The 27,715-nt window shown below is 39.3% G+C and overlaps 1 protein-coding gene across 13 annotated transcripts in view; it reads left to right on the plus strand.

The window, feature by feature from the left end:
- Nucleotides 1–27,715, plus strand: part of LYST (lysosomal trafficking regulator) — a 200,981-nt gene that overhangs the window by 158,040 nt on the left and 15,226 nt on the right. For 10 of the 13 annotated variants that reach the window (XM_047761692.1, XM_047761698.1, XM_047761691.1 and 7 more), the window contains 8 exons: nucleotides 2,046–2,112; nucleotides 3,451–3,607; nucleotides 5,972–6,112; nucleotides 8,684–8,901; nucleotides 16,215–16,445; nucleotides 18,574–18,763; nucleotides 22,189–22,325; nucleotides 25,606–25,704. In XM_047761692.1, coding sequence (XP_047617648.1) covers nucleotides 2,046–2,112; nucleotides 3,451–3,607; nucleotides 5,972–6,112; nucleotides 8,684–8,901; nucleotides 16,215–16,445; nucleotides 18,574–18,763; nucleotides 22,189–22,325; nucleotides 25,606–25,704 — 1,240 coding nt within the window. Of the gene's footprint in view, nucleotides 1–2,045; nucleotides 2,113–2,649; nucleotides 3,608–5,971; nucleotides 6,113–8,683; nucleotides 8,902–10,315; nucleotides 10,434–16,214; nucleotides 16,446–17,151; nucleotides 17,477–18,573; nucleotides 18,764–22,188; nucleotides 22,326–25,605; nucleotides 25,705–27,715 lie in introns of those variants that run through there. The other 3 variants (XM_047761700.1, XM_047761701.1, XM_047761702.1) reach the window with 3 other exon arrangements.

Consider the following 27,715-nt stretch of genomic DNA (forward strand, 5'->3'; position numbering starts at 1 on the left):
CAGTTATATAAATATCAAGTCATTGTGTTGGACACTTGAAACTGATATAATGTTATATGTCAGCTACACGTCAATTTAAAAAATTCCCTATTTAATTTAAAGAAAAAGTGACTGCAAATATATACTACTTAGAATGTTAGAATATTTTAATTATAAATGCTGACTAGTAGGCCCAGTTCAGACGGTTTTCAAGAAATCAGGTTCAGTTTAATGTATTTGTCAATTTTAAAAGGAGCAAATGGCATATTACTTTTAGATGTGTTTATACACTGCTAATATACTTTTAAATTTATACACTACTGCTACAAAGAGATACATTGGAGAGTATATAAGCAAAGAACTCTTCAAAACATGCATATTCTGTTTTAGCAGTCTAACTTCTAGGACTTTTTTCTTAGGAAATATTTAAGTATATACGCTCTATCAGAAAGGTTACCCCTGGAAGTGAGCTTGGGGTGGGGGTGGGGGGTCGGTTCATCACAGATAGCAGTACCTGGCACAATAAGCAAAGATTTAGCCATAAGGATAGTCCTCACATCACTTATTAAAGTAGCTAAATTTTAGAAACAATCTAAATGCCCAATACTAAGTTTGAGTAAATTGTACTCTGTTGCAGCCATTAAAAATGATACTGTAGGTATATTATGGGGTCAGGAGGAGATGTATTGTTAACAGCCTTGTGGTTGACTTTTGGTTTACTCTTGGTGCTCATCAGTAACTTCTGATTTTCCAGCCACAATAATATTACTTGTGTTCAAAAAACCCTGTCTAGAAGAAATGCATGTCAGGATCTGAAACATGATTCCCTGTCTAGAAGAAATGCATGTCAGGATCTGAAACATGATTTCTCCTACATTGAGATGTGAATTTTTATCTATTTTCTGAAACTTTCTGCTGTTTAACAAAGTGTTTAAGATTATAAAAGTGTTAAAGACAAAATTAATGTGTTTACTTCACTAATTTTAATATCCCTGGGAAAATAATTTTCCCCCAAAATAGATACATCAGCATCTGGTTATTCAGACCTGGTTTGACTTAATGAAATTTGAGTAAATTTTGATGTTGACCTAGTTATGATGCCATAAGTTGAAACTCCAGGTGGCCCATCTTGGCGCTGGTGAATCTTCCCTCCGTCACTGGACTTTGTTCTCTTGCTCGCTCATGTGCTTACAGAGATGCTGCTTGACTCTGTAGCTTGTGAAAGTGGAGATTCATCCTTGAGTTGCCCTGCCTCCCAGATGCAGTATGAACCCCAGCACAGACCGTGCACACATTTTCTACACCAGGCACCTGCTGTCCCTCTATCCACACATCAGATACCAAAATGTGTATTTCAGAACTTGCTCTCCAAATCTCAGCGTGGTCATTTTTTGGACTGTTTAGGGCCACACCTGCAGCATATGGAAGTTCCCAGGCCAGGGATTGAGTCCCTAGCCTGGGAACTTCCGGATCCTTAATCCACTGAGCAAGGCCAGGGATCAAACCCACATCCTTATGGATACTAGTTGGGTTCTTAGCCTGCTGAGCCACAACGGGAACTCCTCAGCATGGTCATTTTAAGCAGGTATTGTTTCTTCAGTTTTCTCTAACTAACTTAATAATTACATAATGCCTACTCGTGATCTTATTTCCTGTCCAAACTGCCCTTCACTCTTCATTGCCTAACTGAGTGTAGACTCTGGAAATGGAGACAGGAAATGCCAGGCCTTGGTAGGAGGCCACTGCCATGGGCAGCATCAGTTATGATTTGGAGGAAGGAGAGGAAGGAGAGGGGAGGGAGGAGAGCAGCAATTCTTCTTGTGTAGGTTACTCCTAAGTCACAAGTTCTTAGTACCAGTGTGCATCTTTTTAGAAAAATTCTATCTTTATAGTTGATGAAACTGTAATTATGAATGGCGACTTTTGGTTGCAAAGCAACATGTAAAAGCACTGAACCAAAGGCCGAGTGCTTTGTTGATCACTTATTTACTTGCAAGCATCTAGGCTGCTTTAATCCTGACAGTATCAACATACTTCCTATGTTTCCATCATCTCTTCCTCTGTAGAAATCTCTCTAAGCCCATAGCTGTGCAGTATAAAGAAAAAGAAGATCGTTATGTGGACACATACAAGGTAGGTTTAGTTTTTCCTCATGTATTTTGACAAGTGAAAACTGGATTTTTGTTTTATAGGCTTGTGTTTTACCTGATTTTAAATTTATAGTATTTTTCTGTTTCCCACTTCCTTGTACTTTAATAGACAACTGGAAATCATTATATGATTTTAAATATTATTCTGTCTTGATTCTCTGAAAACAGAAAAGGAAATACACTTATTGTGTAAGTTAGAATCTCATATCCATTGTTATATGCATGTGTGTGTGTGTATATATATATAAAATAGTCCTTATAAAAAATCACAAAGTTTTCCAAAGACCTGCTATTTATATCCCCTGGTGTTGTATATAACAATATCAATAAGTTTACAATGTACCATAGTCTCTTATTATTCATATTTGGCAAAGTATGCCTTGGTTTATTAACCAAAAATACCAGATTTTAAAGTTTAAAAATAGAAATTAATGACCCCTTTCTGTGAAATTAATATTAATGGAATCCTTTTGGAAGTTCAAAAAAAATCATTCATTATATGTTGCATTCTCCACAACAGTATCAAGACAGGAACAGCTGAAGCAGTTTTCTCATATTCACCACATCCTTATGTCAGAGTTCCAGAAAGATCTCTCTAAACATCTCATAACTGTCACTGCTTGACTCTTCTCAGTTGCAAATGAAGAGTGCTATGGGGATCAAGAAGTGACTCCAGAAGATTCATTGCCACTGGGTTTTGTTATTAGAGACAGACAGAAGCTGTAGGGGGTGAGAATAGTGACAGACATTAAAAGTTTGGTTGAGCTTCCTACTCTATAATGGGAAGAGAGGAATAGCTGAAAAATCACCAAATTATCTTTTATTTCTTTATAACTCCACTGCAAAACAGCTATAAAATGTTATGTTGAAGAATCCCAATAATGTAATGCAGGTTTTACCTCTCTACTGCATTCCCACTGCTATAAAAGCATTTCTCTAAAGAACACAGCCTTGCATCCTGAAACCCTCTTCGAATGCAGACATCTCTAGTGAGTGGCAGCTCTTATTTATCGAGCATCTGATCAGTTTAGACATTATGAGCTCTTCGCTGGGAGCCAGAGGGCTGGGACACAGGGTGCAAAACAGGTGGGCCTTCTCTGAGAAAATGAGAGGATAAACAGGCTGCCTGTGAGATGCTTCTTGATTTTTCTGGCCCCAGTGTGGCACCAAGGAGGCGACTGAGGTCCAGACACAAGTGGGAGGGAAGCTGTGGAGGATGGCCTCCAAGGGGAGGTAGAGAAGAATGGAAGAGACAATGGGAAAGCCTTCCCCAGCCTTGCCTGGAGCTCACTGTGGCACATTTGGTCCCCATGCCCTCCAGTACCTGGAAGAGGAATACCGCAAAGGAGCCAGGGAGGATGACCCCATGCCTCCAGTGCAGCCCTACCACTACGGCTCCCACTACTCCAACAGTGGCACCGTGCTACACTTCCTGGTCAGGATGCCTCCCTTCACGAAGATGTTCTTAGCCTATCAAGGTAAGGACTGCTGGGTAACAGTCATGGGGCAGAGCCTCTCAAAACTAATCAGACCACAGGAAAAAGAGTTCTTATTCCCTCAACAGATTTCTCTTCAAGATACCCACAGGAAGCCAGATCACCTCGCTAACGTCTCTGATTTTAGCTTCAAACTGAACAGGTCTAGGTTTTAAAAAAGCAGTTCACTTTCTTGAAAAGTAAGATGTAATGTCCATAGCATAAAGTGTACCCTTTTTACCCTTTTAAAACACATGTAATTTTTTTATCAGTGTTCAACTTAATAATTATTTCAGATCATCTAAGTTCCCTTTGGGCCCTAAAGGAGAATATGTTGTGGTTAAATTATGATAAGTAGGTGGTTGTAGAAGAGCCACGCTGCCACCTTCACCAGAGAACTTTCTCATCAGTAGTAATCTCCCGCAGCGTGTTCAGTGGCAGCCTGCAGGCCTGAGGGGGACCTAGACAGAGGGGAACATATTGCTTTGTGTGCAGGTAGGGACACCCTCAGCCTCACCCTCACCTGTTCTCACCTGTTCCAGTGAGAACCCTGCTATTAGGCCTCCAGTTGTTCCTCCCGGCGCCCAGAATCCTTTGTGGAATCATTATCCATTCATTCATTCAACCCTTCTTGAACTTCTTTATGTAGTTGTACTCAAATGCAGCCTCCTGGAGGAATGAATTTTGTATTCTCTCGACTACTTGGTCTCAACATGGCTTTCTTAGATTTGTCCCCCTGAAAGTACACAAAACAAACATTCCAGATGACAGCTGTTCAAATATTTCAAGATGACTGTCCTGCCCCCTTCTCTTCTTACTCTTGTTTATCCCCAAGCTAATTATCCTTAGTTAATTTGGCACCTGTGTGCAAGACCTTATCCCAGCTGCTGCAAGGAATACAAAAATAACTAAGACAACTTAGTAAAGAATTTGAAAGCTAATATTTCAGCCTTGTTTGCTCTGGTTTCCAAACCTGTCAGTGTTCTCATCTTTCTGGACATGTTCTGATGTTTTAATGCCCTTATTAAAAAAGTGGCAGTCAGAATAAGGAAAAATATTTCAGATGTGGTGTGAGACAACACAGTGTATAACAGAACTGTTCCTGCCCTCCATTTCTTTTAATGTAGCTCAAGAATCTATTAATATTTAACTCCTAATCAACCATTATTCTAGACCTTCTTCATTGTGTATTTAAGAATGATAACAAAACAAAACAAAGTAAGGACTACATCAGTCCCCATTCAGTTTCACCTGGTTAATTTGAAAACAATCTGTGTTGGCTTTTTTAATTTATTTCTAGATTTCTGGTTGAGTCCAGGGTTTCTCACCTTGGCACTCTTGTCACTCTGAGCTACATAATTTTTTGTCACTGGGACTGTCCTGTGCTTTGCAGGATGTTTTGCGGCATCCCTGGCCTCTACCCTCTAGATGCCAGTGGCAGCCCCCTACCCAGCTGCCAAATGTCCCCTGGGGGACGGAAGTGCTAGGTTAACAACTCCTAGTTGAGTACATACATGGTCCAGATATTAGGAGTTTGTAGTGTTACTTTTTTTCGAAGAAACTACAGCAAATTTCAAAGTCTAATTAGAGACTTCAGTGTGCTCCTCTTGCTCCCTGGTTCGTGGACTCTGCTCCAGATGCTGTGGCTCCATCATGGCCTTACACAATTGCCTTGAACTTTCCTGGATTCCACTTAGGTTAATAGCTTTTTCTCCTGATCGAGTTAATAAATATTTCTTTAAGTAGCCCTCCCTACTTTCTGAGAAAAAAAAGAAATATTTATAAACCTCATTTCTTCTCAGATTTTATTTAGTGGCCAGCCAGTGCTAACTCAGAAAAATAGATGAGAATGCAATAGAAGGTAATAGAAAATATTGCTCAGCTAACAGGTCAGGCTTGGGGAAGATTTAGTGTATCTTTAGTAATCATGCCTTGCTCGATGCTAAAATTGGTCTTTGACAGTCTCCAGATGAAAAGACATGTTCAAATGTCAGCAAGTCCAGAGGAGTTTTAGATGGTACAGTGTGGTTCCTATGTGGCATCTATACTGCTGACATCCCAGGTCTCTGCTTTTATGAAACCTTCCTTCTACTTGGTCTGACAGATAGTTAAACAAATAAGTGACATAGATGTATCTAGTTATATGTACTATGAAAGCATAATACAGATTCAAATAATATAATGATTCTCAAATTACTTAGAGAAATACTTATTTGCAAGAACATGAATAACCTCTTTTATACTATGGACAAACAAAATGAACATCGTTGTAGTCTTTCTGAAGTAATAAAAGTGGGTTAATTATAACAAGTTTCTAATGGAATCAAGTCTTTGTGTCTTAAGTATGTTATTTGTATTTCTTTTTAGATCAAAGTTTTGACATTCCAGACAGAACTTTTCATTCTACAAATACAACTTGGCGCCTCTCATCTTTTGAGTCCATGACTGATGTGAAAGAACTTATCCCAGAGTTTTTTTATCTTCCAGAATTCTTAGTTAACCGTGAAGGTATAACAGTAAATCATTTCTACTTTAAATTTGTGAAAGTTTGTACTTATTTTTTAATTTTACAAAAATAAAAATAGCTTTTGTAAGTTCTAAAATTTTAGTTCCCAAATAAGAGAAATACCTTTACTTAAATATATAATTTTATTTCCAAGTAAGCTTGAGGATTTTAAATATTTTCTAGGATGAGGTATATTTGGACAACTGTAAATTTTATCTCTTAAAAACATTTGTAAATATATATTTTAATTTTATTATAGAAATCACTTTATTTTCTCTGGTTGCAAGTTATGATATGCTGATTATAAAAAAAATGTCATGAATTTTTTAAAGCACAATGGAGAAATTAACCAAAATTTCAGTGATTTGGTGAGAAATGACCAAGTTAGAAATAAAGCCTTCTAGCTAGAATCATCTAATAATGAAAAGAGATGCTAGAAACATAAAAACAGGTTTTCTATGTTGCCAGTGACCAACAGTCTGGGTGAATCTTACCTGTTCTTTAATGTGAGATTAGCCCTTAAAAACTATCTTTGGGTCATTTTCCTACATTACTTAATTTCATGTTTTTTGTGACCTTTAGAAATATATGAAATTGAGAATTGTATCTTTAGAGAAGTTAATGTTGGACAAATTACTTTAGAATTTTTTCCTATACTAACTGGCCTCTCTGGAATTATTTAGAAAATCCTTAATAAATCTGTGCTGCTAATTCCCCAGAGCATACTTCATAATGTTGCCAAGTGAGAAATGCTTCAGTGAAATACCAGCACCTGCAGTGGCTTTCAGTTTGGGACTCATTTGAATCTACTTTTGTTTCTCTGTCCATGGCTTCTCATATGTATGTTCCAATTATCTATGGCTACATAAAAAATAACCCAATACTTAGTGACTCAAATAACATTAAATGTATTATCCATCAGGGTTTTGCGCATCAGAAATTCAGTAACAGTTTTTGTGGTTCGGGGTCGGGGTCTCTCGTGCAGTGACACTGAGATGGGCTGGGGAACAGAGCAGCTGGGGGCCCGCAGCCACCTCTCTTCACGTAGTGTCAGTGGTTTTCCACGTGGTTCCTCCATGTGGACTAGTGTGGACTTCCTCACACATGGTAGCCTGGCACATCCTCCTGGGCAACTCAGGGTTCCAAAGGCAAGTGTCCCAAGAGAGATGAGCAGGAGCTACATGGCCTTTTCCAACCTAGCCTTGGAGGGCAAGTGGCAACACTTCCACTGCATCTGTTGGGAAGTAGTCACAAGTGCCTGCCCACATTCACAAGGAAGGAGCATAGACTTTGCCACTTCATGCGGGTGCAGGGCGGGGAGGATTCTAGAAAAGCATGCAAGACAGCACGTGTTGTAGAGGCCATTTTTGGAAAATACAACTTGCCATCTCCTCTGAGCATTCCTGTAGGCCTCTCAGTGTACTCAGTCATCCACTCTGGTGGGGAGTGTCCATGTCTGTGATGTGTACCCGGAGCTTCTGAAAGTTGGGACTGGTTTGAGTTCATAGAGACTCCCTGCTGCCCAGCCCCTCCCCAGCCCAGCCCATAAATGCCTCATCACTGCTATTCCATCAGTACATCTCTGCTGCTGCCCAGAAGCTCCCCACAGAGAGTCCATCCATCCTAACAGTCAGGCCCCCCGCTCTGTCTGATGACTACTGGGCTTTTTGAGGTGCCCCTACCCCAAGCCTGTGTTAGTTTTGTATGAGCCCTTGGTTTATCCTTCTGTTTTCACAAGATCAAGAAGTAGACAGCAACTTAATTTTATATGGAGCATAATCATCTTTTAAGAGATCCTTTTAAATTTGTATTCTCTTATGGTGTTCGGATGTTCCATCCATAAAAGTTAGCACACATACACACCAAATAACCTTTCCATTCAAAGGTAACATTTCCTTTAGGACAGTTTTTTTTAAAGAAATACTTCTGAGATTTTTGTTTACACTAGCAGGCTAATGAGACAATTAGATAACAACTTATTTGCATCACAGAAGAACCCTCTCATTCAATATGTTAGTATAATTTTGTTGTCCACAGGAATGCTTAGTGGAAGTGAAATCAGAACAGACTTATGAATTTGCCATAAAATTAATAGACTAAGTTCATTCTAGGAATGCGTATACTTTGTATTCATTGAGTTTTTTTAAACTACAGAATGCTACTATATACTACATATAAATAGCCTTACATTTATTATAATGTTAACACCAGTAAGTCTAAAATGCTTATACAAAAGCCTTCACTTTATTTTAATCAAGTTTACAATTGAATAGATATTTTCACACCTAAGGCATTTGAAGATTTGATAACTGGAAAATCAGAATTAGCAGGCATTGATTTTCTACTTTTTTTCAATATGATATAAAGTGGTAAAAGAGTCGAGTTCAGTTTGGACAGCATCAATCTATGTAGCTCTGTGAGTAGGTATGTCAGCAGGTGAGCAGTGGTGACACTGTGCGCCTTGCTGCCCCTTTTCCTGGTGTAGCACACAGTGAACTCTTAGGATCTGCCCCGTGGGCCAAAGGAAGCATGCTCTGGGGGAGATAATCACTGACACTAATCTTCTCTTTTAGGCTTCGATTTTGGCGTGCGGCAGAATGGTGAACGGGTCAATCACGTCAACCTCCCACCGTGGGCACGAAACGATCCTCGTCTTTTTATCCTCATCCATCGACAGGCTCTAGAGTCTGACTACGTGTCCCAGAACATCTGTCAGTGGATTGACTTGGTGTTCGGGTATAAGCAAAAAGGGAAGGCTTCTGTTCAAGCCATCAACGTTTTTCATCCTGCTGTAAGTACTCCTTGTGCAAGTCTGCATTTATATAAGGTGGGACCTGAGCATTTAAAGCTTAGACTGCTTTACAATACCCAAGTTATCAAAGAGAATTGGCAGTGACACTAGACTTGCCCAAGATTTTTCAGCTTTTGTATTTCACTTCTTTAAAAAGAACTAAGGTAGTGTCTGTCGGGGGGTTCCCCAAGACCACTCCCAGGTTGGAGGAGGACTTAAGAATTCAGTGTATAGTTTTATTTACAGCTAAGGTTTATTACAGTGAAGGGCACAAAGCAAAATCAACAAAAAGAAAAGATACATGGGGCAAAGCTGGAGGCAGCCAGGCACAAGCCTCCAAGAGACTTCTCCCAGTGACTCACGAAGCCCTCACTCACCTCTGCTAGTAGCAAACTGTGACATGTGTGACGCTGTTCACCAGGGATGCTCCTTAGGGGCTCAGTGCTGGGTTATTATTGAGCACCCGTTGTGTAGGCACCTTCTCTCGTGCATGTCCAGGCTCCCAGAGGAGAGCAGGTGTTCAGTATAAACCACGTTGTTTGCACAGACAGTCTGGGCACAGTGAGTTCCTCTTAACAGGTAGAGAAGGTGGGAACTCTCCTAGAGAGCACCTGAGACCTGCCCTGTTAACTCTTCTGCACACTAATATACATCTTCTCTTTGTAAATGGAGTCATTTTAATCTATTGCACAAACAGTATTTGTGCCTAAGATACAGACTGCAGAAGGAAGAAATTTCAAAATCAACTTTGATATCACCATCCAGGGATGAATATCAAAACCACCTTCTAGACTTTTTTATACATGTATTTCACCCCATTTATTGAATAATATTAATACTACTTATTATTCCAAAGTATGGGTATCCAGTCACTTATTTTAACCAGTCTGCTACTTTTGGATATTTAGTTAGTATTTGTTTTCTATTAGAAGTAATATTTCTGGGGAGTTCCCGTCGTGGCGCAGTGGTTAACGAATCCGACAGGGAACCATGAGGTAGCGGGTTCGGTCCCTGCCCTTGCTCAGAGGGTTAACGATCCGGCGTTGTCGTGAGCTGTGGTGTAGGTTGCAGACGCGGCTCGGATCCCACGTTGCTGTGGCTCTGGCGTAGGCCAGTGGCTACAGCTCCGATTCGACCCCTAGCCTGGGAACCTCCATATGCCGCGGGAGCGGCCCAAGAAATAGCAACAACAACAACAACAAAAAAGACAAAAAGACAAAAAAATTTAAAAAAAAAATAAAAAATAAAAAAAGTAATATTTCTGAGGGTCTTTAGGTACATCTTTACTTCTTTGAGATGAATTCCTAAAAGTAAAATTGTTACACTTTAGCATGTATTTTTTAATGTAGTGGTTTACCTTTTTAAAATATATATATATATATGTATATATTCAGGAAATGTTTATTATTCTCAGCTCTGGGGATGAGAAGGTGAATAAGATTCAAAGAGAGGGGAAGATGTACGAATAACCAGGAAGCAAATGAAAAGGTGCTGCATTTTCAGTCATCAGGGAGCTGCAGACTGAAACCACAGTGAGCTATACTTTATGTCCTAGAGAATGACTCAGAGTATGTCCTAGAGAATGACTCAGAGTAAAAAGACTAACAATTCCAGGTATTAGGTAGATGGAATATGACTCAACAATAAAAAGGAATGAATTACGAATACATGTAGCAACATGGATGAATCTCCAGAGCATTTTATGCTGAATTAAGCCTTATGCAAGAGTACACTCTCTATGAATCCCCTCCATTTCTGTGAAATACAAGAACAAGGAAAATTAATCTCTTAGTGATATGTCAGAATGATGGTTGCCTGTGGAGAGGAGGGTTCTGACTGAAGAAGGGTACCAGGGAGACTTCCTGGGTGATGGAAATGCCCTGTACCTTCATTTGCATGACGCCTGCATTGATGGTACTTTAAAAATCTGTAGTGTTTTACTGTATGTAAAATATACCTCTATAAAAATATATATAAGTTTTTTGGAGTTCCCGTCGTGCGCAGTGGTTAATGAATCCGACTAGGAACCAGGAGGTTGCGGGTTCAATCCCTGGCCTTGCTCAGTGGGTTAAGGATCTGGCGTTGCCGTGAGCTGTGGTGTAGGTCGCAGATGTGGCTCAGATCCCGCATTGCTGTGGCTCTGGTGTAGGCCGGTGGCTACAGCTCCGATTCGACCCCTAGCCTGGGAACCTCCATATGCCATGGGAGCGGCCCAAGAAATAGCTAAAAAGACAAATATATATATATATTTTTTGTCCATTAATCTCAGTATAGTCTGTGCCTATAATCCTGGAATGTCTTTTCAGTTATTCTCAATCAGAATTGACATTAAAAGTATCTGGAACCTAATCAAAACTAAAATGATTGTACAACCTCACATTGGTCAGAATGGCCATCATTAATAAGTCTACAAATAACAAATACTGGAAAATGTGTGGAGAAAAGCGAACCCTCCTATACTGTTAGTGGGAATGTAAATTGGTACAACCACTACGTAAGATATTATGGAGGTACCCCAGAAAACTAAATATATTAACTACCATAGGACCCATCAATCCTACTCCTGGGCATATATCAGACAAAACTATAATTCAAAGGGATACATGCACTCTTATATTCATAGCAGCACTCTTCACAATAGCCAAGACATGGAAACAACTTAAATGTCCATCAATAGAGGAATGGATTAAGAAAATGTGGTACATATACACAGTGGAATATTATTCAGCCATAAAAAGAACAAAGTAATATCATTTGTAGCAGCATGGATGCAACTGATTCTTGTACTAAGTGAAGTAAGTCAGAAAGAGAGAGACAAATACCATATATCATTTATATGTGGAATCTGAAATGTGGCACAAATGAACCTATCTACAGAACAGAAACAGACTCACAGGCATAGAGAACAGACTTGTGGTTACCAAGGAGGAGGGGGAGGGAGTGGGGTGGACTGGGAGTTTGGGGTTAGGAGATATAAATGATTACATTTAGAATAGATAAGTTATAGAATAGAGAACTATATACAGTCTCCTGGGATAGACCATGATGGAAAAGAATATAAAAAAAGAGTGTATGTATGTGTGTGTGTATATATATATGTATATATGTGTATATATATATATGTGTGTGTGTGTATGTGTATATGTGTATATATATATATACACACTCTATATATATATGGAAAAGAATATAAAAAAAGAGTGTGTGTGTATATATATGGAAAAGAATATATATATAGGAAAAGAATATAAAAAAAGAATATATATATGGAATATATATATATATGGAAAAGAATATAAAAAAGATATATATGGAAAAGAATATTAAAAAGAATATATATATGGAATATATATATGGAAAAGAATATAAAAAAGAATATATATATGGAAAAGAATATATATATATGGAAAAGAATATATATATATGGAAAAGAATATATATATATGGAAAAGAATATTAAAAAAGTGTGTGTATATATATATACACACTCTTTATATATATATATATAACTGAGTCACTGCTGTACAGCACAAATTGGCACAACATTGTAAACCAACTATAATTTAAAAATTAATTTTTTTAAAAAGTGACTGCATCCTGAAATATACCACATAATTCTCATCTTATTGCGTTTTTTCCCCACCAATTCTTTGAGACTTTAGACCTTTCAGAAGAATAGAGTTTATATCACTGTTCTAGAAATTTAATAAAACTCAACTCATGGGGGAAAGCAAAATGTAAGTGATAAAGCACACAATCCCTGAATCCAGAATTGAGCTCAAATTCTCACTCTGTGATTCTACCACTTGCTGTGTGACCTGCAGTGTGATCTTAACTTCTCTATACCTTAATGTACAAATTTATAAAATATGAACAGTAATAACAACCTCATAAGTAAGGAAGAAACTCATACAGGGTAATCTCTGCCACCCAATTAAATACAAATAAATGTTAACTTTTTATAAAGGAATGTAAACATGCCTTTTGATCTTAATTCATCATTCACCAATATATGGGGTTCACTAGAAACTGATACTACAGAATGTAAAGAAGTACTGTTTTTATTTTTTTTTCTTTCTTTGGCTGGACTGGTGGCATGCGGAAGTTCCTAGGCCAGGGATCAAACCCACACCACAGGCAGCAACCAGAACCACTACAGTGACAATGCTGGATCCTTAACCTTCTGATCCACAAGAGAACTCCTTAAAAGAGTCCCATCTATAGGATTATGCCAATCTTCATTTGAATGTCTGAGTATATTAAATAAAACAGCCATTAAGACTGACCCTGTATGGAGTTAGTTCCCTAGTGGCCTTAGTGGTTAAGGATTCAGTGCTCAGGTCCTGGCCCACAAACTTCTGCATGAGTAGGCACAGCCAAATAAATAAATAAATGAATAAATGACCGTGCTTAGGTAAGCATTCATAACTGGTATTTGAGCCCTTGTGGTAGTGGTGAGGGGAGTAAGTGTTGAAGATTATTTAACTTCTGAAGAATCTTTGAAACTTTGGCATTTATAGAATGTTCTATATAGATATGTAAATGAAATTTACTGTGACTGATTAAATGCTAAAAGCTAAATTGTATAATCAAGATGCACAAAACATGACAGATTGGTACCAGCTACTGACTGCTAGCTTTAAAAATAAAAAAGTAAGTGCACATCACTCTCCATCTGACTCTAAGGGGTGACAACACTAAGAAGAAAAGTGTAATAACACCCTTTACATTAAAGAGCTTGGAATTTTTATTGCTGCTCTTTCAGATTCACTTAAATTTTCCATTAGAACCTAAATAATACTCTGTTACGCTACCTAGCAATATCGTATCTTAATTTCATTTTTGCCTTTTCCTGTGTATCACTTTGGACAAAAGACTTTTTCAGTAATTTAGTATTATACATGAAGTCTTTTTTTTTTTTTTAATCCTTGGTGGTAAATAAAGCATGGGCATGTTGCTTTTGAGCTTACAGGATGGAAATCAGAAAGACTTTGCTTGGATTTCGGTGATACTAGTGTTTAGACTCCGATTCTTCAGCTCAGAAAAGAGAAGAGGTATAGATCTTCAAAAATCTAGGTTCCTTACCAGTGTCTATGTATATAAGGAGGTACATCTCAACAGTTGGTATTTATGGACATCTTCGGGATGGTGTATGTGAGTTAGCAACAGAAAGTCATCCAGAGAAATCAGCCATTGTGTCTTGAGAGGAATTGGACTCTTCCTTTGAGCATATTCACATCAAAGAGCAAAAGGACATTTGGCCATCACATAATTTCTGGCAGATAGAAATGGTTTTGAATGTCTCTTTTTTATGAACTGAGAAGATTGAGGTGGTGCAGGGACCTCTTCTTTTCTTCAGACCCTATATTGTCATATAGCTACTAAATGCAGTTGTCTCTCTTGATTTTACTGACCACCTGAAATGATTTTGATTACTTTCTTGACTCTAGCTTTCTGACCAAAGCCTGTCAGGCAGCTATTGAAAAGCAGAGCCACCTACTAATCTGCTCATGGAAGCAATTTTGGATCAACTTAATTGAAAATCTTGGTTATTTTTCATCAATTCTCACTGAAAGAGAAGACCAAAGAAAAACCTCATTTAGTTTTTCTTTTTTCAGTTTGAGGCCTAATTGACCTATACTTTACAGCTTTCCTGGATATAACATAATGATTTGATCATTTGTGAAATGATCACCACATTAAATCTAGTTAACATCCACCCCATACATAGTTACAAAAAATGTTTTTCTTGTGATGAAGACTTTTAAGATTAACTCTCTTAGCAACTTTCAGATAGGCAATACAACATTATAAACTGTAGTCTCCATGCTGTACATTACATCTCCATAACTTATTTGTTTTGTAAATGGAAATTTATACCTTTTGGTCCCTTTAACCCATTTTTCCCAACCCCCACCTTTAGCAACTACAAATCTGTTCTCTGTTATCTATGAGCTTGGTTTTTTGTTTGTTTAGATTTCACATATAAATGAGATCTCACTTATTTGTATAGTATTTGTTTTTCTGCATTTGACTTATTTTACTTAGTATAATGTTTTCAAAGTCCATCCATGATGTCACAAGATTTCATTCTTTTTATGGCTGAATAGTATTCCATTATACATATGCCACATCTTCTTTATCCATTCCATCATTGCAAGTTTAGGTTGCTTCCATATTATAAGTACTCCTGTAATGAAAATAGGAATGCATATATCATTTCAAATTAGTGTTTTTGAATAAATACTCAGAAATGGAATTGCTAGATCATATGGTAGTTCTAGTTTTAATTTTTTGAAGAACCGCCACACAGTTTTCCATAGTGGCTGCACCAATTTACATTCCCATCAACAGTGCACAAGGGCTTTCTTTTCACCCTATCTTCACCAATACTTGTAATCTCTTGTCCTTTCGATACTAGCTAGAATAGCTATTCTAACCAGTATGAGGTGACATTTCATTATACTTTTGATGCATTTTCCTAATGATTAGTGATGCTGAGCATCTTTTCATGTGCCTATTGACCATCTGTGTGTCTGTTTTAGAAAATGTCTTTTCGGATTCTCTGCCCACTTTTTAATCAAACTGCTTATTTTTTTGCTATTGGGATATGTGAATTTTTCATATGTTTTGGATATTAACCCTTTATCAGATATGCGATTTGCAAATAATTTCTCTCTTTCAGTAGGTCTTTTCATTTTGCTGGTGGCTTCCTTTGCTGTGCAGACAAATGAGGTCTTACCTGACTATTCTTTTATTTTTTTACTTTTTTTTTCTCCTTTTCAGGGCTGCACCTGCAGCATATGAAAGTTCCCAGACTAGGGGTCAAATCAGAACTATAGCTGCTGGCCTACACCACAGCCACAGCAATGCAGGATCCAAGCCACGCCTGTGACCTACACCATAGCTCACAGCAGCACTGGATTCCCAACCCACTGAGCAAGGCCAGGGATCTAACCCATATCCTCATGGATATTAGTCAGATTCATTTCTGCTGTGCCACAATGGGAACTCCATTATATGAATTCTTTTAAATTAAAAATCAATTTTATAAACTTGCCTAATTATCACCAGTCAATCAAGATACATTATTTTCATTCATCCACTCAAAAACATTGATTATTCATATTCTGATCTCATTGAGACTATTAGTGATTATTAACCTGACCAAAAACATTTTAAAATCCTTTCCACTTGAAAAAGAGTAAACCATTGCCTAGAAAATCAAACAAGTTTTTGTTTTTCCCTTGGTGTTCTTGTCAAGTCTTACTTCTCACCTGTCTCTTGTTTTCTTTTGCTCTTTTACTTCTCAGACATATTTTGGAATGGATGTCTCTGCAGTTGAAGATCCAGTTCAGAGACGAGCACTAGAAACCATGATAAAAACCTATGGCCAAACCCCTCGTCAGCTGTTCCAATCAGCCCACGCGAGCCGACCTGGATCCAAACTCAACATTGAAGGAGAGCTTCCTGCTGCTGTGGGGTTGTTAGTGCAGTTTGCTTTCAGGGAAACCAGAGAACCCGTCAAAGAAATTCCCTATCCGGTATGTCATTTGAATTTCAGTAGAATTCAGCAAAAACTGGCTCCACTCCTGAGTCCTCAGGCCTCTCTTAGGGTCTAGGGGTGAGGGAATGAGTATCCTGGTCCCAGCCTGAAGGTGTGTGCCAGCACACGCACACACACATGTGCATTACCAGCAGTGTTCTGTGTGTGGTCAATGCTGTGTTAGTGACAGGAGGAGAGGGTTATTACTAGGGAAAGGTCACAAGGCAGTGACATAACAGGTGTTGCAAAGAGAGGAAAGTAACCACCCAGGACTCAAGAACAGTCTGAGCATACGTGTGCCAGTGCACACATGGCCAGTGCACACATGGTCCCATTATCATCTTTCACCAAAAGTACTGACCAGAGGTGTAAATGTTTTGGTTTACAATTAAAGGGGAAACGTTATATATATATTTTTTGTGCCTCCAGATCGTAATGATAAAAAGTATTGCCTCTTGGAGTCCCCTTGTGGTTCAGTGGGTTAAAGATCCAGCATTGTCACTGCTGTGGCTTAGGTCACTGCTGTGGTGTGGGTTTGATTCCTGGCCCAGGAATTTTTGCATGCTATGGGCTCAGCCAAAAAAAAAAAAAAAAAGTATTGCCTCTTAAAATAGGAATTACTTTGAATTAGAAAAATGAAGCAAGCAAACCTTAAGAGTAAAATGTATTCTAACCCTCAACTCAGTTCTTTATTATAAAAGCAGCATAAGATGGGAGACTGAATTTTAAAGTGTTATGAAGATTTGCAGAAGGTCATCACAGAAAATTAAAAAGCAGGAAAAGAGGTTACAAAGGACGTTGGAGCTCAAGTACAGCACAGATCTCAGCCTACAGTCATCTGTGATCTACGTTGAGAGAAATGGCTTTCACAGACCTTGTCTCATAATAATGCTGTTTAAATACACTAAATGTAGAACACAAATAGATCACTAAATGTAAATTCTTTATGCTCATAGCTCACATATATTAAATTTGTATGTTAAATACAAACAAAATTTATACGACCAGTAAAACTGAAATTTTTTTTTATTAATTTTTTTTTGTCTTTTGTCTTTTGTTGTTATTGTTGTTGTTGTTGTTGCTATTTCTTGGGCCGCTCCCACGGCATATGGAGGTTCCCAGGCTAGGGGTCTAATCGGAGCTGTAGCCACCGGCCTACGCCAGAGCCACAGCAACGCGGGATCCGAGCCGCGTCTGCAACCTACACCACAGCTCATGGCAACGCCGGATCGTTAACCCACTGAGCAAGGGCAGGGACCGAACCCGCAACCTCATGGTTCCTAGTTGGATTCGTTAACCACTGCGCCACGACGGGAACTCCTGAAATTTAAAACAGTATGATGGACAGTGTTGTTTGACTGAACCTGGATCACCAATGTTGTGTTTCATAGTAGAAAGCTTATTATTTGTTTTGTGTTTACTTGTCAATTTAACTCCTATGATTTTGAAGCCTTTTCATCATTATTATTACCGGGATCATTATTTTTAACTAGAATCTCTTATTTTAACATGTCAAAATAACAGTACATCCTTGAAAAGTCACAAATACCATTTAGTTGAGTTACTGCTCATTAATTCCTTCTGGTTGGTGGGTCTGAAGGATCTGAGCAGTGTGTCTGTTTGCAGGGGGACGTGTACGACCCACCTCATTCTCACCTCAGCACCTTCGCACTGGCTGTTCCCTGCACCTGGTGGCCCTACCCCAGATAGGCCCCAGCGTCTTCTCTCGTTCCACTTGGTATCTGTTCAGACGCCATCTCCTCAGTCTTCCCCACCCTCGTATCTCAACTCTCATTCCTCTTCCTCTCCTTTGATTTTCTTCATAGCACTTTCACCACCTTTCACTTTCTTCAGTCTGTGTCTGTGCATTTACTGTCTGCCCAGCTAGCATGCAGCTCCACAGTGCAGGGACATCATCTGTCTTGTCCATTACTGGGTCCAGCAGCCAGGAACACAGATTTCCATAAGCTAAGCCTGGGGAAGTGAAAAATTTTGAAATGATCCTTGCCCACAAAGGGCTTATAATCAGGCTGTTTTTTCTTACTTTGTTTAGAATTTAAACTAGAAGTAATTCTTTATTTACTACCTTTTTTTTAAATTGTACTTTCCACCTTCCTCAATTTTAGAGTCCTTTGTCATGGATTAAAGGCTTGAAATGGGGGGAGTATGTAGGCTCCCCAAGTGCTCCAGTGCCTGTGGTCTGCTTCAGCCAGCCCCATGGAGAAAGATTCGGTTCTCTCCAGGCTTTGCCCACTAGAGCAATCTGTGGCTTGTCCCGAAACTTCTGTCTTCTGATGACGTACAGCAAAGAACAAGGTAAAGGAAACATAATGAACATCAAGTCATCCTAAGTTATCTTTCCTTAGAGTTGAATGTTTCCCCTCATCTGTGCTGCTGTTTTCTAATTTTTTCTGCATCCTTGGTGAAGAAGTAAACTCAAATTTGTGTTTATTTAATGCAAAATCAGAATTAAAACGTACTACATAAAGGACTTGTGGCTCACAGCATAACTGCACGGCATTGCTTCTACAGTGGCCATGGCTCGATTCCCTGGCTCAGAAACTTCCATATGCTGCAGGTGCTGCTGCCACTTGGTTAAAAAAAAAAAAAAATACTACATGAAAAAAAATGGGAATTAAATGCAGTGTCATCTGAAATGAGAGAAGGAGTTGAAGAAGACAAGAATAAATAATGTCTCAAGATAAAAACATTGTCAAAATTCTATACAATATATCCTTTGAGGCTCTTGAAGCTAAGAACAGACAGACTAATTTGACCAGCAAATTGAGTACCTAAGCAGATACAGTCATGAGATTAAAACAAATGAAACAAAGCAGGAAAGTCATGATAGCTTTGAAAATAGGTTTTAAAAATACGAATGTCTGGAAAGCAACCCTTTTCTCACCTCCCTGTGCACTGAGTCACCTAAAAGCAGCACATGGAAAAGTACCATACAGTAGAGGCCCTCTTGTTTCTAAATGTCACCTACACACTGGAAAACTAGCACATTTTCCACTCAAGTAATCCCTCCGTCCTTCCAAAAATCCTTCTTTTATGTTTTACTAAATGTAAAAGAACTCTCCCTGCTGACTAGGCACGGGCTCTGTGCACTGAAATGAGTGACTGGGGCACCTGCCTGGTCCTGACAAGAGTGTACAGACCTGGAGTTCCCGTCGTGGCGCAGTGGTTAACGAATCTGACTAGGAACCATGAGGTTGCAGGTTCGATCCCTGCCCTTGCTCAGTGGGTTAACGATCCGGCGTTGCCGTGAGCTATGTGTAGGTTGCAGACATGGCTCGGATCCTGCATTGCTGTGGCTCTGACATAGGCTGGCAGCTACAGCTCCGATTAGACCCCTAGCCTGGGAACCTCCATAGGCCATGGCAGTGGCCCAAGAAATAGCAAAAAAGACAAAAAAAAAAAAGAGTGTACAGACCTCCCTGGAAGCTGGCGTGTGGGCTGGACACCCCAGAGCCTTCCACACTGTTAGTGTTGAGCTTCATGTTCTGGGTACTGGGCTTCCCAGGCCCACATGGCCTTCTTCCACTGTAGAGCACTGCCGTGCACAGATGCCAGGCCCCTGCCAAGCATCAGTCACTTAAAGGAATTAATTGTGCTGGCTGGGCAACAGTTCTTTTAGACTCACTCCTAATTCTGTCATGAAATGAAAGATTGCCTTTATAGATGTTGGAAATAAGAGGCCACAAAGCATTTTATCTAAGTTTAGTGAATTAGTAGGATAAGGTAAATTCCTGTAATCATAAATGTATTATCAGTGGTTTAGTCTCACTAGTGTGATGCAATTTAGCTATGAAGATGTGTCATGAATAATTTACCACTAATCATATTTAAAGTACCAAAATATGTGAATAATTTACCTTTGAAAAATTAAGGTAGAGTGGATTGAAGTTTATATCTCCTGAGCAGAGAGAAAGGGCTGGTATTATCACTTAGCACAATAGGACTTCAATAAACCCAATGTAATTGTCAACTCATCTTATTTGTGTTACTACAGTCACCAGCCTTTAGTGGCCCTTAATAGCTGTGTTCATTCAAGTTACACTTTATTTCCTCATAGAAAATATTTAGGATTTGTCAGAATCCAGGTGTGTCCAGGGAAGTGGCATAATCCATGTTATGGCAGTGGCCTTGGGAGCACAGAGCCTGAGTTTGCATCCCAGCTCTGCAGAAAATTACTTATGCTTTTCAAATACTGGCTTTTAATCTATAAAATATGAATAATGAAAGGACTTACCTACAGGGTAATTCACTGTAAGGATTAAATGAGATAATATAAGGAATGATTAACACAGCATCTGACTCATCCTAAGGGCTTAATAAATAAATATCCATTGGACTGTAAGCACCTTGGGGCCAGGGACTGTGAGCGTCACTGCTGTACCCAGCACATAGCTATCCACTGCCGGCATTTCATAGAGGCCTTGAGTGAGTGGGTGTGTAGCTGGCAGATGAAAGGTCACATGTCGGCAGCTTCAAAGTGTCCAGCACCAGTTACATCAAATAGCTGTGTCCTTTTGCTTAGTTATACATGCATGATACAACGTAACAACTAAATTGCTGTGGTTTTAATGATCTTAAGCTCAGAATAGGCCAGTTACTCAAGAACTGACTATGCCTCAAAATTGCCTGAGGTGCTTTTTTCCCAAAATATACTCAGTTGGATCCCATTGGAGACACAGCATCAGAATCTCTGTAGCTTGGGTCTAAGCCTACAGATGCTGAAAAAGCAGTTTTCTAGAAAACTCCTGTTTAAGATCCACTGTTCTAATCAAAAAAGAGAAGTTTATTTTTCTTTTTTAAGAAAAGAAGGTGCATCTTGTATGGCTGTAATGAGAAACTGGGAACACTTATTGAGCACCTACCCTAGTCCAGGGCATCATGTCAGGGTTGGAGAGGTCCTGAGGCTTGTGAAATGCAGTCTTTTTCATAGGACCTTAGTTTATATCCAGGAAGGGTATCCCAGTTTCTTTGTTGCAAAACTAATGTCAGCATTTGGCATCATACTCAACAACACAAAAAGAAACCTACAAGTTACGTTTTCAGTGTGCTGTTGATTCATTCAACAAATATTTACTTGTTTTATTTCTCTATATGCTGGGTATTATGCTAGGAACTTAGATTTTCTCACCTTAAGGCACTGAAAGCTTTGAAGTTTCAAGGACATTATTTATGCTGCATTAGCTGTATTCAACATGCCAACAAGGCATAAAGTATAAGTAACACTGAAAAGGGGTGTCAAGATGTTCAAATCTTTACCCCGAAAGAACATAATACTATGTTGAGGGCAGGAGAAAAGAATAGAACCTTAATAAATGAAGGTCTACCATGCAAAATCTTTGCGGTTATAGGTCTAAATTATCCCTCCTCAGGGTTGCACCTACTCTTAGAATGTTCCCTTTCTTATATTAATAGTTGTCCATGTTGATTTTTCAAGGGAGTAGCTAGAAAATTATTACCTACTTCATATTTATTATTAAAAGTTAAAAGTAAAGGTGTCACAGAACACGAATAGAGGAAGCTTGATTATCAGTATCTTTTATTAAAATGTCTTAAGAGAAATTTAATACAAATCGTTCCACCTTATGGATGTGAAGATGATTTTGCACTGGAATGACCATGCTCTGCTAAGTCAGCCTCAGCCTTCAACCTGCCATTTGGGGGGGGGCTGTCCAAACATAACTGAGCAGTGGCAACTGATTCTTTTATTTCTCCTTCTTGAGGTGTGAGAAGCATGAACAACACTGACATTCAGTGGTCAGCCATCCTGAGCTGGGGATATGCTGATAACATTTTAAGGTTGAAGAGTAAACAAAGCGAGCCTCCAATAAACTTTATACAAAGTTCACAGCAGTATCAGGTAAACGTTTTTATGAAGTTATAATAATTCAATGTAATGCTTAAAAAAGGAGTCAGCCTGATGGCAGCTAGTCTTAATATCCTGCAATTAGTCCAGTAAGGAAACTGATGATGCTGGACGTCTGCCTTGTTTATGGTGCTTACAGACTCCCTAACTACCTCAGTTTTGACTGTGCCCCAGAATTTCTCCTCTACCCAGTACCTTGTTGAGATAGTATTTTAATCTCCTACTCAGCATCAGTTCGTGGCATAGTGTTGAAACAAAATGAGCCTTTCTTTCTTCTCACCATTCACTTGCCTTTTGTCACTGTGTCATTTTCAGTAACCAGGGTGCCATCTTCTTAACCTGTTTTTTTCTAAATGGACCAGGTATTTGGGCATCACGATGTGGTGGAAAGAGCACTGGGCCTAACTAAAACCCTGTGACCTGTGTTAGTGTCCAGCTCCATTATTTACCACGTAGCCTTTGGCAAGTAACTTAGCCTTTCCAGACTCGAGCATCTTTCCTCCTCTTTAAGACTGGGATAGCCATACTCCCAGTACTGTCTCATAAAGTTTGACCATTGTAAAAATGTCTCCAATGTTAGTGCAAGTACTTTGTAAGCTATAAAACACCACACACACACACATGCATGCTCACACACACACACACACACACACACACACACATACACATACAGTACTGCCACAGCCTTTTCTGGTACTAAATTGTATGTTAAACCTGCTTTCTTTGGCTGTCTTTCCATAGGAAGTTCTTTTACTGTTTTCTGACTTCGATTGCATACATAACACCTGATGCCTATTCTTGTGTCCTGACGCTTATCACCATTCCCTGAGCATTTTAGAAGTGGAGTAGGCTACTTTGGGGGTATTTCTGGCAGTGAAAGAAAGGAAAGCAATGACTTGTTTGCTCAGCCTTCAATACAAGCAGAAAAAAAGGTCATCGCCTTTTGTCATCTGGCTCACCAGTAAACTAACAAAAGTAAGAGTAAAGGACAATGAAAAGCAACCTTATTAGAAATTTTAATAAGCAATTTAAGCACTGCAGAATTATTTCTGCCATGTAAAATTGAGAAACATAATTGAAAATGAAAAAAATACTCTCACAAGTTGTTTTAGCAAAGCAGGATGATCCTGGAGCTCCCGTTGTGGCCCAGAGGTAGCAAATCCGACTAGTATCCATGAAGATGTAGGTTCGATCCCTGGCCTTGCTCAGTGTGTTAAGGATCCAGCGTTGCTGTGAGCTGTGGTGTAGGTCACAGATGCACCTCGGATCCCACATTGCTGTGGTTGTAGGCCAACAGCTGTAGCTCTGATTTGACTCCTAGCCTAGGAACTTCCATATGCTACAGGTGCAGCCCCAAAAAGCAAACAACACCAACACCAACAGCAAAAAACCAGGATGATCCAGACTTTTAGCAAACATGATGTGATCAAGTACTTCTGGTCAAAGACTAGATAAGGATACCAGTTTCATTGCTCATTCCTTAGTTCTCAGGTTGATAACTCTTGTCTAGGATATTATCCTATGAAGAGTCACACTCTGAGATATCACTTTGAATTTCATCATCCTCATTACAGATCAGAGTCCTGCTGTCTCTTTGCCTTCATCTTCTGATTGATCTCATAATTGTGAAACATACTCCTCTCAGTTTTCTTCTTTTTTCTATTATCACTACAAGGTGAAAAAGTCTGAATTCCCAACTGTGTTCAATGACAGCTGAAAGCATACTACAGAAATGCCTCTGGTCTTCTCTCAAAAGAGATGGCATTCTTTCACCAATGCATAAGAAAAACAAAAGATGACAATTTATTTCACATTTTACAGTATCTTTCTGGGAGATCCATCATTCTTCCATTTTCTTATTTTGTTTGTTTTGTTTTAGCATGGTTGGGAATAATTGAATAATACCAATGAAATAATTCCTAAGATGATGAAATTACAAAATGTTTCAAGATAGAGAACAAATGAAATTATTGAAATCCTATAATGTAACTTAGGTTTATAAAAGAATTCAGTAGACCCATATGGTAACTGCAAGACAGAATGAGCTTTATTCTATATATAAAAAGTAAGTACATTTTCTTTTTTCTTTGAAAGACCTCTAAAAAAGATAGAAATTATGAAATATCAGTCTTTATAAATAGGACTATTCAAGAAAGAAACTCAAAAAATAAAATTGGATCCAGTAGGCTCTAATGATATATTTTGAGTTAGGAAGAATCAAAAGGATCAAAGAAAGTCATTTTTTAAAGTCGCAGACACTTAAACACATTTGTAGGGCTGGGGGAAAATCCCACAAATAACAGTTTGAAATTTTAAAAACAGAGGGGCTTCTCTAAATCAGTAGACAGATGACATTTTGTAGCACAAAGGGGGGAAGGGGCTGAGGGCTGTGGCTGATGACCACCGTATTCTTAGTGAAGTGATATCTGCGGGTACTGCCACCCAACTGACCGGGAGATGTAGGACTAGAGCAAAGCAGCTGGGGACAGCTGCTTTGGGTGTGGCGCTAGGGGTCGGCTAGTGCTCAGGGGAAGACTGTCAAGCCAAGCAGAGAGTTAAGTTGACCTTGAGTAGTGTCTCAGTGGCAGGGACTCAGGGGTTTATAATCCGAGTGGAATAATACCAGACTTTTTCCTCCATGTTTTCTTTCCTTCTGTTTCACAACCTTCAGAACTGTTAGGAGCAATACCTCTATTTACATGTACTATTTACAAGTTTCCCCATCAAACACAGGGAAAAAGAAAGAAAGAAAAGTAAAAATCAGGTAACTGCATCACACACACACACTCACTAAACCTTGAATCTAGTCAATTCTGGGTCATTTAGTTTAAATTTCTGAGGAACAAATGGTCTGTGTGTGTGTGTACAGAAAAATGTAAAGTTATATACAACATAATACATTTTAATTTGGAAACAGCTTTTAGACATCTTAAAGTTACAGAATACTCTATTATTGTATCTTGAATCATGCTGATCATTTCAAGCAAAATGTTTACCTTAAGTATTGTGATCACGTATTTGAAAAATAATCGTCAGAAAAGTGGAAGCAGGAGTTCCTGCTGTGGCACACTGGGTTAAGGATCTGGTGTTGCCACAGCTGTGGCACAGGTTGCAGCTGTGGCTACAGTTTGATCCCTGGCCTAGGAATTTCCGTATGCCTTGCATGTGGCCATTAAAAGAAAAAAAAAAAAAGTAGAAACATTTCTCATGGTTTTTATATATTTTCTTAACTTTTTTGTGGTAGTTGATAATCTTTGATTTGTCCTTTTTCAAGGTGACTAGTTGTGCCTGGGTACCTGACAGTTGCCAACTGTTTACTGGGAGCAAATGCGGTGTCATCACAGCCTACACGAACAGATTTACGAGTGGCACGGTAGGTCCTGGGCTTGCTTTGGACGATGTCATGTCAGTGAGGGGAAGAGACCCTTTAAGAAGTATAATTTATTTAGTGTAAAATTAACTTAAATTTTTTGTACTTTAATCTCTTCTTTACAAAAGCTCTTAAAATATAAATGATCACATATCTAACTCTAGTTTTAGGTTAATTAGAATCTTGAAAATTTTTGAAAATAACTGTAAAGGTCAGAGAGAGAGTATTTTGAGTTATAGTATGTTTTGCGTTTAAGCCTTTTCATGGCATTTTGATGCTTGCTCACCAGTATTCTGGGTATCAACTTGGATACTTACAAGAACCCCACAAGTGTTTGTAAGGTTTGGAAGCACAAAACTCGTAACGTTCAACATCCCTATCCTCTCTGGGTGAATTAAATGACAGCAAAGTGCAAGGAGCCAGTCTTGAGTTCTGCCACTTACTGGGAGAAGTTTTTTCAGCCGTTTACTGAATCTTTAAGATTTGAAAGTTGAATTATTAAAACTGTCTAGTAAAGAACACGTTATGCAATACGCCTTTTGATTCACTGTCATTCCTTACTCGAATCAATGGTCTGTGGTGCCATCAAAGATTCAGTGGTTGGAGCTCCCGTCATGGTGCAGTGGTTAACGAATCTGACTAGGAACCATGAGGTTGCGGGTTCCATCCCCGTCCTTGCTCAGTGGGTTCAGGATCCGGCGTTGCCGTGAGCTGTGGTGTAGGTTGCAGACGTGGCTCGGATCCTGCGTTGCTGTGGCTCTGGCATAGGCTGGTGGCTACAGCTCCGATTCAACCCCTAGCCTGGGAACCTCCATGTGCCATGGGAGCAGCCCAAGAAATGGCAAAAAGACAAAAAAAAAAAAAAAAGATTCAGTGGTTATCATTCTAGTCTAGAACTTTCCTGTGCTTTTTTTTTTTTCATTGCAATTTTCTCCATTGTTTTATACATGTTTAACTGAGTGAAACCTGTATCCCTAGCATAGGGTGACACTAGGTTCCTTACGTCTCTGTCCAAGTTTATTCCTTTTTAAACTCTTGTTAAGGGTCTTTGCCATAATCCTTGAGGTGCAAATGTGACCATGATATTGTTTCTGTATCTTAGTGTAAGGCGCCTTTGAAATGTTTAATGGTTTATTAATTGATCATTAATATGATTCAGTCAGATTTTAAGGCAGGCACTATGGAGCCCCACAAGGAGAACTGCTTAGAAGGGAGATGAGATGGGGGAAGGAGGGAACTGGTCAGGAGGCACTGCAGGGATGCAGGCCGGCCTGGGGAGGCTCCTTAGCAGGAGGTGGGCAGTACAGGCCAGTGAGGTTGTACCCTGAGAAAGATCCACGCACAGGTCAGAAGAGCCAGAAGAGGGACCAACCAGGTGTCAGAAGCCTGAAAAGTTACACCTGAGCTGGATCTTTCAGGCTCCTTTTACTAAGTGGAGAAATGAGGAAAAAGTATTCGGCAAAGTAAACCAAGAACATAACATGGACTCGATGGCCTGGTGTCTGGGGGATGGCAGATAGTGTCACGTGCAGCTTAGGGTGTAAGATGCTGGGAGGAGAGAGGCAACAGCAGGTGAGAAACGGTGAGGGAAAGTTCTTACACACCGCCACAATAGAAAGACCACAAGGGAATCTGAGCAGAGAAGTGCCTTCACTTTCAGAATGTCTCCTGGGAGTTCCCGTCGTGGTGCAGTGGTTAACGAATCCGAGTAGGAACCATGAGGTTGCGGGTTCGGTCCCTGCCCTTGCTCAGTGGGTTAACGATCCGGCGTTGCCGTGAGCTGTGGTGTAGGTTGCAGATGCAGCTCGGATCCCGCGTTGCTGTGGCTCTGGCGTAGGCCGGTGGCTACGGCTCCGATTCGACCCCTAGCCTGGGAACCTCTATATGCCGTGGGAGCGGCCCAAAGAAATAGCAAACAGACAAAAAAAAAAAAAGAATGTCTCCTGTTTTCTCCTTTTTACTCCCAAAGGCCTAAAGTGGATGTTAATTTTATAACATCTCTAATATTTCCTGC

The sequence above is a fragment of the Phacochoerus africanus genome, chromosome 15, assembly GCF_016906955.1.
Source record: "Phacochoerus africanus isolate WHEZ1 chromosome 15, ROS_Pafr_v1, whole genome shotgun sequence".
Lineage (NCBI taxonomy): Eukaryota > Metazoa > Chordata > Mammalia > Artiodactyla > Suidae > Phacochoerus > Phacochoerus africanus.